Genomic DNA, 15,985 nt, shown 5'->3' on the forward strand with positions numbered 1-15,985 from the left:
TCACTTTACTGTTCTTCTCAAACTCGTGAAACAACAATAATGAATGCATCGATTGACGCCTTGCGAAATACGCCTTATTGTGAGCAAATAAAAGTTTGAAATGCCTTCTTCTCATGTTCTCATCTTTGCATATCGTAGGAATGTGATCAGCCAAATACTTTGCAAGAATAAATTTCGTATTTTCAACCTAATAAGGTTAACAACTTTTACTTCTCGCTGATTTAGCTGCTCGGCGCATCCGCGTGAATATTTGAGTTCTAACCAGATGCATTTCACAGCAGACGAAGCCGTAAATCCGCCGCATCTTCATAAGTCATTGTATCGCGCTGTGGGCACTTAATCTAATTATAAGTTCTGCTTGGCATCAGATGCATATTTGAACAGTGAGTCTTCGGGCACATTATACACATGTTTATGTTTGTCGTTGTTGGCAGTGCACATTACGAGCCACAAGCAAACAAATTATTCGCGATTAATTACTGACAACCGTCGTGATTATTAATTAAGGAAATTGCGCGCGGCGGTAAATGCGATGTGTGCTCTTTTAATTAATAGCCATCACGCGCGAAATTTTCGGGCTGGACGAACTATCTTGCGAAGTGAAATCGAATACTTAATCAAAGTTCATTCTAATGGTAGTGGGATCCGTTACAACGCGAAGGGCTTTTCGCCTGATGAGTTTTAGTTTTTCGATGGGGTTTCATGTTTATTAGGAATTTGCAACCAAACTTGATGTTCGAGTGTTGTTTTGATTAGTTCTTGGTGATTTGATATGAATACTGTGCTTGACTTGTAAAGTATTCAAATTGTTTTGCAATTTGTTAATGTTTTCGTCTTGTATTATAATTTCCATTTTGTGCGGGCGTCCCAAGTAAATATTGCATACTTGACAATGAAATTTCATGTCCTGATGGCAGCTATAAGTACCTCGGTTATATCTCTGTTGGTTTTCTTTAGTAGAAACACTATTTGTTTAGAAAATTACGCACCGTCAGTCGTACGAGTATGACACTCACTCATACACACGTATTGTTGTTCTGTATGCTCATGAATGCGCTGCTCGCATTGTCTATCTCAACCCATAACGTCTCCACTCCATTTCCAAGTCAACGAGTCTTCAAGTAATCTACTTGCCAGCCCACGCGTCGCATGTGTGTTTAATCTCTTTGTTGGAAATTTCGCTCGCGGACTGCTCGAGAATGCGTGCCATATTTTTCGCATTAATGCAGTGCAATATAATTTCGAGGTCGCGCGCGCTCCTCTCATGCAAGAGGATTTATCATATGGCTTGGAGGATGCTTTGTACTAGCTCGATTAATTTGCCAATTTGCAAGTCGGCCTTCAGTCTACATTTATGCACAGCGAAATCACAAAAATAAAAAACGCTGTGCTTGCATGTGCTCTTGTTTTGCACTCTCGACGACGTTACATTGTTTGCAAGTTTTGAAAAAGTATCAATTCAGAGGTGACTTATTCCTCGATTATTCTTGCGATTCGGTGTGCTTGGCGCAGTGAGTGGATAACGCTAGGAAAACAACCGCACGTCCAACTTTTTCGCCGATTGAATTGCGTTCGGGAAGGAAAGTAATTGCGGAAATTCGATCCGAAACGGACACCCGCTTTCGACAACTTTCGTCGTCCTGCTCTCGTAACTCGATTTAAAAGCTTTCCGCTCGTGCATATTTTCCGCATGAAAATATCCAATTGCTAGCGAGCAACTTTTCGACCAAAACGCTCAACTTTTTAACGGACTATTACTACCGAGGTGAATAATCCTCGTGCGCAGTCAGTCTCATGGGGCCAAGCGAACTTACAAAGAAGTGTCAATTCAAAAATCTTATAAGTTTATAACAAGACGTTGCGTGTCTTACTTGATGTCATTATAATATGTTACGTAAATCAGTCATTACAGGAATCATGCGACGACGAGACTAAGGACTATGACAAAAGGCATGCAATTAATGCAATTAATTTGTAATTTAAATAGCGTGCTCAGAAGATCTGCTTGGTGATTTGTCGCAGGTGTCACGTATTTTCGCGATTGGAATGGGAATGGTTTATGGTGTGCTGCATTTGCATAAATTCTTTGTTGCTTTCGTAAATATTTAGCAATCATAATTAAATTGTTGCGCTCGTGACCTTAATTGAAAAATCACGTAACGTTCGGTTGCAATAGGAATACAAATAATTTAGTCTATGCGAATGCACATGGATGTTCATCAATCATTCAATCGTTGCGTGAGCGATTTCGGCATTCAATTTTCCAAATATTTTCGATGTTGTAGCTCGCGTCTTCCATAACGTATTATTTTCAACATCTTTCCGGCACTCTAAACTCTTGAACTTCTAGTTTTACAAAAATCCATACAACTCAACATAGGGCATAGGGAGAAGTTTGCACCGGCGCCGAAAGCACGAAAATACCAAAGCGGGAAAGCATAAAAGCATTCATTCGTCGTGGATGCGGATCGCGCAATAGGAAGCGCGACACTCTTCGAGGGCCCCGGCGTCACAGAAGCGTGTTCTTGCTTTGCCTGTCAGACTCGTTTGTGCCGCGCCGCGACGCCTCACAATGCGACATAAGGTTAAATATTATAACTTCAATAAACTCGACGCAAAGAGTGCCTGAAAAGCTCTTTAGCTTTTTATTCGGAAGAAAAAAGAGATGATGGAAAAACTAACTCACATCATCAGGTAGGCGTATTTTCCAGTAAACATAAAAAAAACTGAATTAAAATGATTGTGCTATAAAGCATAATTTTTGCAGCTTCTTTTATGAAATCACGTAAACACATGAAAAAGCATTGAATCAGTTGCAGTGCGTTTCATTATAATTTTATAGCGACTTTTATGCCATAGAAAAGTGGCAGAGGCGCAAAGTTCACTTTTATTCAATACAATTTAAAATATGCGCATTTTACACGACTACGTTACTTTCAAGTACATTATATAAATCTGTAAAGTGTTTTCAAGTAGCTAAAGGTGTTATTAAATAATCCAAATTCTTAATATTTTGTTGTTTCTTTTGTCTATATCAGAGAATCACTAGGAACTTGATAACTTCCTGTGGCGGGTCCACAGTTGAAGCCTCTGAGCGAAGTCTCGGTACGTGTCAAAGTTGTGTTTGTCAAAGTGGTTTGAAAGTGGAGACTCCCGTCGACTGTAGCTATTTACTTAATTTCGCGCCGGGTTTGTTTTTAGTCGCTCAGGCGTTTCCACATTGTTCGCGGGCTCTTTCCCGCAACTTCACACTCGAGCCATACAAATACGTGCGCGCCCAGTATGAACGCATGCCGAGGAAGTTCAGTCAAGTAGAGTCGAGCCGGCGAGCCAGCGGGTTTCAGTTGCTTCTCGCGCCGCAGCACGCTTGGTTCGATTCGCAGAATAGCAGCACCATAGTTCACGTATGCTTCTGATGCGTGTAGTGATCGTACTTGTTGACTTTGAATTACAAACTTGTGAACGTTTGTTTGTGCGTGGTTTTTGACGTTACTACTGATCGGATTACTTTTGTTCTATTGTGGTGTTGGGCTGCTAAAGGAGGCACAATGGCCGCAGTAAATATTTGTAATGTTAGTCGCTTCGGACAACATGATGATTATTTCAAACGAGTGAGTACTGATCGGTTGAAATTCATTATAATCGTGTTTGATTGGACGAGTTTTGACTTTTGTGGATTACGTTGAGTGGCTTTACATTATACTACTTAAACCTTGAGAACAATACACAACTCACCTCGTTTGTATTAACTTATACAGGTTTATTTACGATTTAATCGCATTTTTTATTCGTATTGATAATGCATGCTTATTTTTCTTTTTTAAATAAACTACATTGTCTGCATCTATTTCTGTCATCAAATGAAATATGCAGATGACTTGATGTAAATATTTTGTCTATTCATGATGTGGGTTTTGCTAATTATGCAATGCAGCGTATGAGACAAAAGATGCAATGCAAAAAGAATCAAGGACAAGGTCAATAATTAATTTGGAGCATCATTACTTAATGCAAGGATGTTGTTTTCGTAACAAAATAACTTACAGAATTTAATCTTATGAGTATGTTGACAATGTTTCCTTTTTCGGCGCTGTTTCTCCGTTCGTTGGTATTGAATACCAGAACTAATTTTATTTCCATTTATGTCATGTGCCAAGGCTAATGCACAATACATTCTACAAGTTTAGTTCGCTTAGAGGCTCTTTGTGTTAAATGAATATTTTCTGCCCGCGGACGTTGCCGAGTTCTTTTTGCAATTGTCTAGGGAAAGTGCATAATTAAAAATTTCCTCCCTCGCCTCGCGCTGTCGTGCCGACAAACAAACCGTTTTCGCACTCATCAACCGACCAATGGCAGACGCTTCGGTAGAACCATTTCATGAGAAAAACATTGCTTGCCCCAAGACCCGACCCGTACAGCGAGCTGTCTGTTAAAATTAATTCCGCCGAGATTTAACGCTGCACTTTGCTGTTTTTACTCCAGCTGTCTGGGAAAATTCGTTTTTATTGTTCCTACCCGAATGTAAAATAATGCGAATGTATAAATTCTCATCTGGTTTTGTACGCTGTTACTTCTGTTATATTAGAAAACAGAGGGCAAGGGGTGTAGGCAAATAAGACGGAAGCGTGGAGTGAAACAGGATACAGCAGAGCAACTGGAGCTTGATAACCGAACAGCTTAGTCAGATTTACAATTTGCATGTATATTCTTCTAAGATTTGTTCGTTCCTGCAACACTGCCGCAGTTTATGTAAGAGTTATTAGTGAGAAATGCGGGTTATTGCAGCATCGATTTGAGGCCGGAAATAAATTCAACATTTTCTTCGATTTCACCGAATTCAACGCATAGAACTTGTAGATTCTGTTGTGCAATGTAAGGCGTGGTAAATTACGGATCTCGTTCGTTCCTCTGTGCATTCGAGTAGATCATCTTCGAACGTGAAAATCGCACCATATTTCATGCTGTTTATTTATGAGACGTAATTCGTTTTCACACTTCGCAGCGGCGCGCAAATGTAAACACTCTCGAAGTGAGTGGATGAATGTAGATTTTAAGTGTTCACGCATTCCAGTTATGTACACATACCTGTTCAACGTAAACATGGCCCGATTGTGGTGTACTTCTTGTCTCGAATCATTCGAAATGGAGGAAATACAAATATTGAAGAGTACATTTTCGATGCGTATGTTTACACCTTATTACACCTTACTTTGAGAAAGAAAACTCATTAGTAATGTTTGCGCACGCTTTGTGCCACCGTGGCGCGAGTCACGAGTTGAATTAGTTTGAAGGTTCGTGATTGAAATGCTATCACGGAACGTGCAGTTTCAGGAGATTATTTCTTTACATTTTGTGGGTTTCTTTGGGGTGGAGCTACCTGTTGCGGGCAGTTTTAATTAATATATTGATTTTATGAAATTTCTAATTGAAACAATTAAGAATTTTTTGCTAAATTTGTGTTTTTGTTACAGGTTCCAGCCATGAAACGTGAAGCTGACGGCGACATGATGGGCTCCCCACAGAAACGGTCTCGTCGCGGAGACGAAGAAGTTCGTTTGCTCATACCCAGCAAGGTAATTACTCTCGTTCTCGGATCGAGCCAAACTTGTCACGCGGGCGTTTAACGGAAACTGCCGACGAAATGAGTAACGCGCGCCGCCGCGAGTGACAAACATATGCGTAATGCCGCGATAATTACAATGTTACACCGGAGTGCAATTTAATTATAGACCCAAGCGTGCGCATGTTGTCGATATGTTTGCGCCACTACCCCGGTTCTCGTCAACATGCTCCGCTCGGCGTGTTGCATCGCATTATTATCATCCGTCGACTGCGCCACTCGACTACACCGCCAACTTCACCGCGGATAGGAAAACCCGAACACATGTCGGGAAACACGATAATAATCCAGTGCGCCTGCAGTTGAACAGTTGTTGAAACTCACCCTTTCTCTATGCGGCTCGGTCGTATGCGGTTTTCGGTTTCGGCATTGATGAAGCACAGACACACACATGCCTATTAAATATTTTCAAGTAGGTTTTGTCACGCGACGTGTGTTGGTAAATATCGTGGTGCGCACGAAGACTCGGCGCCATTAATCATCGGATGCTGCCACCGAGGTGACTAAAGGCAAATGTATTCATAAGCATTTTCCGTGTTGCCTCGCGATTTTCCCGTGGGCGTTTCCTATGAATAGATCCGCTGCGCTCGCGACATGCTGCGACTCTCTCGGAATCGAGAATCCGCAAAAAGTCAGGAAATAAACTTCGTTGCGCTTAAGTAATTTTGCATTTCGCGTCGCATTGCTATTTCATATCAAAGTGCTGCAACTCGTGCGTTATATTTCACGACAGCGCAATTAATCGCGTTGATAATTTACAACTGCGCCAGATGAAGACGCACTTCGCGGTCGAATAAATCTTCGGAGATTTCCACACGTTCCACCGAAATCCGAAACATGTATTTGTTAGTTCACCATCTCTACGTATTGATTGAAAACGTAATTCCGGGAGACTAGCTCTCGAAGACGACGGAACAATGGATTATTAGGATCTATCGACGCCGAGATGGGCGAGGGTCTTTCACTTTTGTATAGCGATATGCATTAATAACTTTCTTGTTCTCTTGATTATCACGCTTGATTCTCCGCGTTTCACTTTATGAGACTGCGGGAATGTGGCATGACATTTACGACGACTTCTTGCCCCACAATTGTCTCGAATATGATGTTTCTGGGGTTCTAAATTCTGCAAGAAATCGCTTAAGTTAATTCGTAATCTAATTGTATTAAATCCTCCTAATCATATTATAACAAATACGTCGTAGATATAACATTAGAATTCAATATTTGCAGAATTTAGATTTGGTAATAGCCTATAAACTAACACTAATCGATTTCCGCTCTTCATATTATAAGAGTAGCGTTGCATTGCCCAAAGTGGAAAATTGCAAATTTGATCTGGTGGCAAATAGAATTTTCACTTCCATCCGCGCCCGAGGCGTCGAACCGCGCAGCGGAAATTCTATATTGCAAAAGTTGAACTTAACTCTCTTGCGCCTCTGTCTATAAACAAAAAACACAAAGTTTTTAATTACAAACTTTTGCGTGGTTTTTTGCATGCTCATCCATTGGTAACGTTCCACTCCTGTTGCAGGCCGCAGGTTCCATTATTGGCAAGGGCGGCCAGAACATTACGAAGCTGAGGAGTCAGGTCAGTATACAACCGGAAACACACAAGGCACTTTGAACAAGCAAGCGATCTTTAATTTTTCGATAAGCGGCGTGTAAACGAACCGGAAGAGGGTGCTTTAAAAGCGTAGGAATTTAGCGAGTTGCTACTCTCGCCCCTCGGAGCATGACCTCGCCGTGTGCTGCATAATTTAGTTTCCCCTGAGACTCATCACGAGGAAAGTGAATCATCATGAATAAGTCATGCGCAATTTTTTCACATTTTTTTAAACGAACAGAGAAAAAAATGATTATAAATTTACTCATCTCGGGTGGCTGAAAATTTGATTTTGGATCATGTTAAAATATGGATTTTAATTTATTGAAACGAAAGTGATTTGTAGTTCATCAAGTGTCCAAATGTGTTTAAAATCTTTGAGATTCCAGCAGCGCTAGATGTGTCGCTCTGTGTCGCAATGTGTTTTAACGTTAAATTTCTTCTGCCCCCCGGCCCGGCCACCCGTCCACCTGACCGCCCGCCCGCCCACCAACATTTTGACTTGGCATACCATCGGTACCACCACAGTACAAAGCCTCGATTACTGTCCCTGACTGTCCGGGCCCAGAACGGTAAACGAAACAAAATAATTCACCTCTATTTAGTTGTGCTCACTCCGGTCCTGGTTGCACTGCGCTGCTACTACAACTTCTTACCCTCTGATCTTTACATTTACATTATCTAGAATATTACTCTTACAATTTAATTTACATGTCTATGTTCTGTGTACGTGAGTGTGCGTGTGTGTGTGTGTGTTTGTGTTGTGTCTATCTTATCGTGCCGTGCTGCATATAATTTCTTCTTCTCTGTCTGTTTTAAAACTTTCAACCTAATGAATACTACGCTAATGCTACCCTCTTTACCATAACATTAATAAACGCAGACTCATCTTTCGAATTAGATTTGTGGCTCCCTGTTTGAAATTTGCAAGCGGTGCGAATACAGCCCAACCTGCTTGACACGTGCTACGTTTGTGTGTGTGTCTATCTCTCTTGATTATTATCGTTTGATTTTATTTATTGTGGGTTGTGAAGATGATGTGCGGGCATCGGTTTAACGGCGGTGCAACCAGCTAGGTGATGTCCCTCCTCTATAATTTTATTCTGTTTATATTTCATCTAGCCAATGGATAACTGATATTTATATGATCATTGTAAATTACATTCTTGCTTAGGTAGAGGTATAAACCTTATTAAATTTTCCTGATGATGATTAGAACCCATGGACGACCAACGCTCACACACTAATCAACAATCACGAAACAAACACATTTTTCAAATGCAGCGAAATAAGGCGTCAGGATTACGCAACACTTTGTAGGTGCATATTTGTAATTTGTATTTGGGTCGTGTTGGATGCTTACTTGGGATGCAAATCCTCGATGCGTATAGACAGACACACCCGTTATCATTTCGCACCAGGCGTCGCAAAGAAGTGTCACACATTTTATCGATGGCCGTTCCCCGACTACCACCACCAAGCGCTAAAACGAATAATATGCAAACATTTAGGCATGCCCATAAACCGAAGTCATCGAAATCTCACTTGCCGATGCTATCGATGGCATAAGTTGATCGAACATTTACTTGCAAACCAATCGAGTCTCTACCACTAACTTGGTACTAAGTATGTTTTGCTTACAGGATGCTCACACTCTCCTCCGACGTGCCAACCATCTGCAAGATCATCACCGATGTCATTCCAAATTTGGAACAGGTGAGTGTTTGATTTTCTGGCGTTGCTCGCTTCGTATTAGACCGCTTGCTTTTGTGCCCCCGCATCACATCAATTATTCTATTCTGGCGGCAAGTAATACCGGTATTACTGGATAGCACTCGGAAAGTGCATCGTGCAATACTTGACATATTGAGTGCGACACGCTGCCAAGCAGGAAGCCATCATCTTTTCCCAGACAGTCTGTAAATATTTCTTGTGCGGGGCATGCAAGAAAGCAACGGCATTTATTTTTTTACTTTTGTTTGCCTTTTCCTGTTTTGTGTTCCTGGGCGTTCCACGGCGCAATATCCACGTGCATTATTTTATCGACGACCGTTTCGAGCACGAGCGCGATTTTTAAAGGCAAGCATAAGTGCATTATGAATTTATGCTTGATATAAACTTCACTTATACGAGCGCGGCGAGCAATTTTCTCCCGGGTCGTTTCATTCCAAACTGTAAACGATTACCGGATTGGACCACGCTATTACTACTTTGTTATAATTTATACCCATTACTTATTTATATCGTTGTTTTTGTGTAGAATGGCGCCAAACAAGAGGACGATTTGGATCTCCGCATGATGATACACCAAAGTCAGGCGGGCTGCGTTATTGGCAAAGCTGGAGCTAAAATCAAAGAACTACGAACGGTAAGTGAGAAATAATTATATTTTCCGAGAGATTACGGTTTATTATTGTATCGTCTTAAAATGATGTAGACTTTTAGCCGCCACGCGTACGCTATTAATATTTAACGTTTGATATAATGCGAATGGTAGACGTTTGATTAATTAAAAATGTTCAACTTGAGATGGATTTGATGGAGCGCTCGCAGTCCTCGTTTAAATGAATCATGGTGCTTTGTTTAGCGATTTGGCAAACGGCCAGTAATGCTTGCGCGTTTGGTGGAGGCGCCGGGAACTTGGAACCTACGTATAAATTACTGTACAGGTTGCGACACAAAGAATCGTCTAGGAATGTCGTGAGTTTGTAGTTTACTTCTTTGCGTTCAGGGATTCGGCGCGACAATTTTTTCCAACCGTAATAATAAAAAGCATATGAATCCATTATGTGCAGTATGGCATGGCAAAAGTTTTAATGTCAAACCCAACAAGAAGCCGGTTTCTTTCCACGGTTTCCACCGAACGCCGTTGTTCGACAGTCACGAAAGGGTAGTTTTCATCGGGTTGCGTGAGCATGCCGCGCATTGTTGCCCTACTCTTTTGATACGCCTCGTCGTCGTTATGTTTATTGTGCAGAGCGGCAGTTGTGCATCGGCCACGCCACAAGTGTGATCATTTTTGCGTCGATGTGCGTTTTATTGCCGCGGTCGCGGTGAAGCAGTCGCGTAGCAGCGCGTTCGCCGGCCGGAAGAAACCAAGGGGACAGGTGCGACACGCGGGGCAGGTGAAACGCACGCGCTCGCCGCCCGCCGTTCGGTTGCTCGCGTGTGGAGTCAGACAGGCGCGCCGAACCTTGATCGATACGGGGCTGCACTGTACGCCGGCTGCCTAGCACGCCGCACGCACGTCGTGCCATTCCGGAACGAGCGTCCTTTGTTGGCTCGCGTTGTGTCACTCCTTGCGACTTGCGGTTGCTTTGGTATTTTGCTTTTTGTGCGCCTCGCGACGTGCGAAAAAGTGTGCAACGCATTTACATTGCGTCTTTGTGCATCCAACTTCTACGACAAGCTCCACGGCTTCAAACAAATACCAGTTTCATTCATAAATTCAGCGAAACTCGCTGAAAATGTGGAACATCGCCATAGATTCCAAAGGGATTTACCCGAACCACATCAGAACGTAAGACGAATCACGAAACTTGAATTTTCTTTGATTGTTTGTTAATTAAACATAAATTCAAAGTATTTCACTTTTAATTGGACTGTACGACATTGATTCGGTTTGTTCTATTTGCTTGTATAATTTGCCAAGACATCATTTTTACTGAAGTTCAAATTTGTTTTTCAAGTGGTGGTTTTGCGATAGCGTGCTCGGCCGCACAGCAAATTCTTTTGTTTTTTAATACTCAACGTGACTAAAGCGGAGTGGGTTGGTGGTTGCATGATACCCGGAAAAAAAGGTTAAAGTTTTATCATCAAATATTCACACGGTGGCCGCCGTTGGTTCTCGGAAACGCTAAATTTCAATCGACGATAATCTATTTTGACATTCATGTAATGAAATTAATTCAATGTGCCTTACCTTCGATCAATATTTCCCTTGTTGGTTCTCAGATCATTTCAGTCTTTTCAGACTTCGAAATGAACGACAATCACGTGTTGCTCAAGTTTCGACTACACGTTGGTGTAATTTGATTTCTATTACGTTATAATTTCTGGAAGACGTTTTTTGGAACTTGAATTGACTTGAACATATTTGATTCTTTTGAATATCTACCATCTAATTATAAGTTTTTATGACTTAGTAAGTTTTCCGAGTGGACTCCTTCAATCTTAATCCGCTCGAGCGGATGCAGAGATAAATGTCAGATTCAATCGAATTCAGACTGACAGTCGTGAAGAAAATCGAATTTCCTAAATCAAATTGCGGCTTTTAAATTGCCATTTCTGTGTTAATGTGGGGGAGGTTCGTTTCCATCTCATGTTTCTACTTTTGCGGCGATATTTTGCGATAGAAAGATTGTTATTTTATCGTAGTCTTTTTTCATTTTCTATAGAGTACTGGTGCTCGCATCAAAATTTTCTCCATCTGCGCGCCGCAGAGCACTGACAGGATCATTCAAATCAATGGGCAAGATTTTCAGTGCATCAATGCTATACAAGAAATTATCAAATTGACGAAAACTGTAAGTTTTGATTGCTTAACCGTTTGAATTGTATTGTGCAATATATTTATATTTAAACCTTTCTCCAGACACCGATAAAAGGAATCGTTAATCAGTATAATCCACACAATTACGATGAGTTTTATGCCGATGAATATGGTGGTTTTGGTTGCGGTGGGGGCGGAAACGGCAGTGGAGTTCAAGGCGATATGCGCCGCGGAGCTGGAGGCGGTCCGTCACGTGGTGGACGTGGTGGCGGTCCTCGGAATGGGGATCGCTTTAACAACCGTCCTCCTCCGCCTCGTGGTGGACCTCCACCAATGGGGTACGGTATTTTCCTGATATATTTTTGTATTTAACTTAAAAGTGAAATGATGATACTTCATAATTTTACTAACTTTTAATTGGTTAACGAATTCGATCTTGTCTCCAGGAATAACTTCAATGATCGCGGACCAATGGGACCAGGTCCTGGACCCATGCACAACCGTGGTAGTTTTGGTGGTCCACCGCCACCACCACGTGGAATGAACGGTGGGGGTGGTGGTATGAATGGAGGACCACCACCTTTTGAGCGTAATAACGGTTGGAGTAACGGACCACCGCCGCCACCAATAAATGGTGCCGGAAATGGTAACATGATGAATCAGATGCCACCGAATATGATGCAAGGGGGTGGAATGGGCAACAATAATCAACAACAATCCATGGGAGGCAATGGTGGCGGACCCGGTGGTATGCCACAAGGAGGCAATAACGGAAGCAATGGCGGTAGTAAGACATCGACACAGGTCACGATACCGAAAGATGTAAGTGTGGAGCTTAAGTTGTTAGCCAGGCACATAACGCCGTTTGTTTCGGTTGCAGCTCGCTGGGGCCATAATCGGCAAAGGTGGAAGTCGCATTAGGAAAATCAGGCAAGATTCCGGCGCTGGCATCACAATCGATGAACCACTACCGGGCTCCAACGACCGCATTATAACGATAACGGGAAATCCGAATCAAATTCAAATGGCTCAGTATCTGCTTCAGCAAAGGTAGGTTTTTGTTCGTTTCGTTAATATCTACGATATCGTGATAATAAACGCGTGATCAATTTGTGATATGTACATAAAAATATAAATAGTTGACAATTTTATTACTTTGGAAAATTATTGCAATTTGCGACCGAAATACAATTGCAACATTTTATGATTTTTATGCCAATGTTCTGATTTCCTCTTGACCCAAATATGAATTTTATAGTCTCTCCATTGAGAGAAGTCCGCTAAAGCCCAGAGAGCACTTCCATCAATCTGGGATCAACAAATCTTTCAAGCAGTTCGATAGGTAACTGAATTTTGCAAGCTTCTTGTTTTAATATTCTGTTGTCACGTTTTCATTCACGCCATAAACTAATATATGTATACATTTTTGAGCTGAATATTTAATCGGAATAAATAGCTAACATTAGCCGGTGTAAAGGCACATTTAGCGGACTTCTTTCATACTAATATCATAATTGTGTTACATTAAAATAATTAATCCAGTCGCAATTGCAGAAACACTGATATTCTATTAATCATGTTCAGTAATGATCATCTTTAACAACTAAGGTGTGGACAACTACTACCGTTTACTAACAAATAGGTGGAATCGTGTGGAAGACTAGTGATTTTGTTGTTCTATTTAAAGTAACAAAAAATCACTAATCATCCCATGAAACCTCCGACACGCTTCGTTGGACTTGGTGCTTAAAAGGCATGCTTCATTAAATCGCAATTGAAACTCTTTCATGAAATTCTTCATATCTTATATAAAATTTATTCAATTAATTTGAGTTATAATAAGGTATGTTGTTTTGTTGCAGTGTCCACAACAACACCGACCAACGAAATGGTTACTAAACCAAACACCAAAATGATTATCTATCTGGAGCAGACGCATCCAGCACAGCAACGATGGATAATACTTAAATATCAACAAACCCCAAAACTATTTTTTAAACAAATGAAAAAGTTTGTATAATTTTATATTTTAAGGAGTAATAAGCGCGTAGATAACAGAACTTGACATTCCACGGAAAATATTTCTAGATGGGCATTAGGTTTAACAGTTTTTTTTATTTGATTTTACAAATCAATTTTACACTCTACTATTCAAATTTTATCGTAACAGAGGAACAAGATCGAAAATCAGACACCAAAATAAATATTTTTGCGAGTATTTTTGCATTCGACAATAAATATTTTTTTAAATACTTTTACGATATTAGGATGATTGCCAAGTATTCGTAGACGGGCTTGTCAGTGTTGAAAATCAAAATGTTCGGCCTCCATCGGTTTGTTTTTGCTTGTCAAGTTTTTCTTTTTAATTCTACATTCACATTTTTACAATAATTCGTTTTTAGTTTTACATTTAATTTTGAAAAAGACTGGTAATTACTTAGTTTTTGCTTAGAATTATTTACTAATTATTAAAAGACATGGGAAAGTCGGTCTGATCAGTTGTGCTTTCAAATATGTAATACAACTTCATAAATCATCCTATATCTAAATAATGCTATACATAAATGTGACAGATCAGAATTTGGTTTTGGTTTGTAAGTCCTGGATTGGACATTGCATAAGTTTTAAGTGTCGATTTTCTTTACATTTCATATCACATCAAATACGAATGACTGAAATGAGTTTTTTTAGTTCCATAACATGTAATAGCGCATAAATACTTTGTTGCAGATGATTAGGGCATAATTTGTGACATGTTAGGTTGATTGTACAGTACTAATAAAATGACAGAAAATTTACAGAGCGGTCGCGATGCTCTTACCAATCAGGGAACAAATTGTTTAGTACAAAAAGAGAAAACCTTTATTCGTTACTTATATAAGATGAAAGAAAAATTAAATTAGGTCGAAATCTGTCTGTTCCATGAGACAAAAACAACTTGTAATGGGAAACGACTTGCGTGCAAAGAACTTATACATAAAAGAAAACAAATGTCAACCAAATATTTTTCTAGTTTAGTTTTAGTTTATACACATATGATCTAATAATAATGGAAACGTTTTAGAATAGCGCGTATACCATAAAATATGTATACATATAACACATAACAAAACAAACAACAAATACATACATATTCTAATCAATATTATTCATGATATCTTTTGTATGACTCGGGGTCATTCATATCGGCTGTTGTTTTTTCCTGTTTAGTCAGTCGGTGGTACGCATGTGTACTGTGTGCACGTATCCTCTTTCTCCTCCGTCACTGTTCGTCGCGACTGTTAGTATTTCGGACGATTTTACTACGGTGCGAGCCTTATAATTGTTTAGTCATCGATTGCTATCAACTACTGAAGATGTAATTTACCTCGACCCGACTCGAGACTTAAGACCACTACGTGCGCGTGTTTAAGCCATCAGCCGCCGGCCGTCGGATCTCTTTCGTTGGGCTACGGATTCCAATTGGATTTATAGGTCAAAATGGTATTGTTAATTGGAGGGGACAAATCACGCGTTTTCTCCGTGTGGCATAGTTGTTAGTACAAAAGTAATACAGTGAGTAGTACCATCAATTCTACTAACAGTTCTACTTTGTGTGTAACGTTTGATAAGAGAGCGTTGTGGCTCGATGGTACGTAGGATATGCCTTGGATCGTACATATGTTCGTTTTATTAAAAGGGAAAGAGGAATCTATTGTTAAACACAATTAATTAAACTCAATTTAAAATTAAAATATCATTCATACTTCTTTGTGATATCCTCTTTGTTGTTTTCAGGATATGCGTCTTAAATCATATTTCATATGAAGCTTAAGTAAGTGCAACATAGCTAAGGCATGTGTTGTTGTTTTTAAAAAGTTGAATAAATTAGGAACATAAATAGAAGAATCAAATATGAATGATAAAAACACTCGGTGGTCGAGTGGGTACGTGCACCTGCTGGCATGCTAGCAGACACGGATCGAATCTCAGGTATGGAAGGCACTTTTCTCAAATATAAAAATATCAGGTGCAATTTGGGTTGTATATATAAATTGCAACGAAATATGAGAGAAATTGAAGTACAAGTGAAGGCAATACGAGAAGTAAGAAAGTAAGTGGTGAAACGAGAACAGAGAAATAGAAGAAGGAGGAGTAGTAAAGAATAGGAGAAGATAGAAGGAAGAGAACAGAGATAGAGTAGAGTAGAGAAGAGGAGAAGATAGAAGAAAAAGAACAGGGGAGGATCAGATTTTTAAATTTTTGGCACGTGTCGTTATAAGACAGT

The 15,985-nt window shown here is 40.2% G+C and overlaps 1 protein-coding gene across 7 annotated transcripts in view; it reads left to right on the top strand.

The window, feature by feature from the left end:
• LOC135793608 (heterogeneous nuclear ribonucleoprotein K-like) overlaps positions 1–14,861 on the top strand; it is a 33,014-nt gene extending 18,153 nt beyond the window's left edge. For 3 of the 7 annotated variants that reach the window (XM_065304623.1, XM_065304624.1, XM_065304625.1), the window contains 11 exons: positions 5,472–5,573; positions 7,155–7,211; positions 7,755–7,798; positions 8,870–8,942; positions 9,487–9,594; positions 11,624–11,752; positions 11,821–12,056; positions 12,165–12,540; positions 12,599–12,768; positions 12,977–13,060; positions 13,581–14,861. In XM_065304623.1, the coding sequence (XP_065160695.1) occupies positions 5,481–5,573; positions 7,155–7,211; positions 7,755–7,798; positions 8,870–8,942; positions 9,487–9,594; positions 11,624–11,752; positions 11,821–12,056; positions 12,165–12,540; positions 12,599–12,768; positions 12,977–13,060; positions 13,581–13,617 (1,407 nt within the window). In that variant the 5' untranslated portion in view covers positions 5,472–5,480 and the 3' untranslated portion in view covers positions 13,618–14,861. Of the gene's footprint in view, positions 1–3,301; positions 3,612–5,471; positions 5,574–7,154; positions 7,212–7,754; positions 7,799–8,869; positions 8,943–9,486; positions 9,595–11,623; positions 11,753–11,820; positions 12,057–12,164; positions 12,541–12,598; positions 12,769–12,976; positions 13,061–13,580 lie in introns of those variants that run through there. The other 4 variants (XM_065304621.1, XM_065304626.1, XM_065304629.1 and 1 more) reach the window with 4 other exon arrangements.
• Positions 14,862–15,985: the final 1,124 nt, after the last annotated feature.

This window comes from Atheta coriaria, unplaced genomic scaffold (genome assembly GCF_025399875.1).
Source record: "Atheta coriaria isolate IRGN ID8LTWV9N9 unplaced genomic scaffold, Caltech_Dcor_3.1 hic_scaffold_6_pilon, whole genome shotgun sequence".
NCBI classification, from domain to species: domain Eukaryota; kingdom Metazoa; phylum Arthropoda; class Insecta; order Coleoptera; family Staphylinidae; genus Dalotia; species Dalotia coriaria.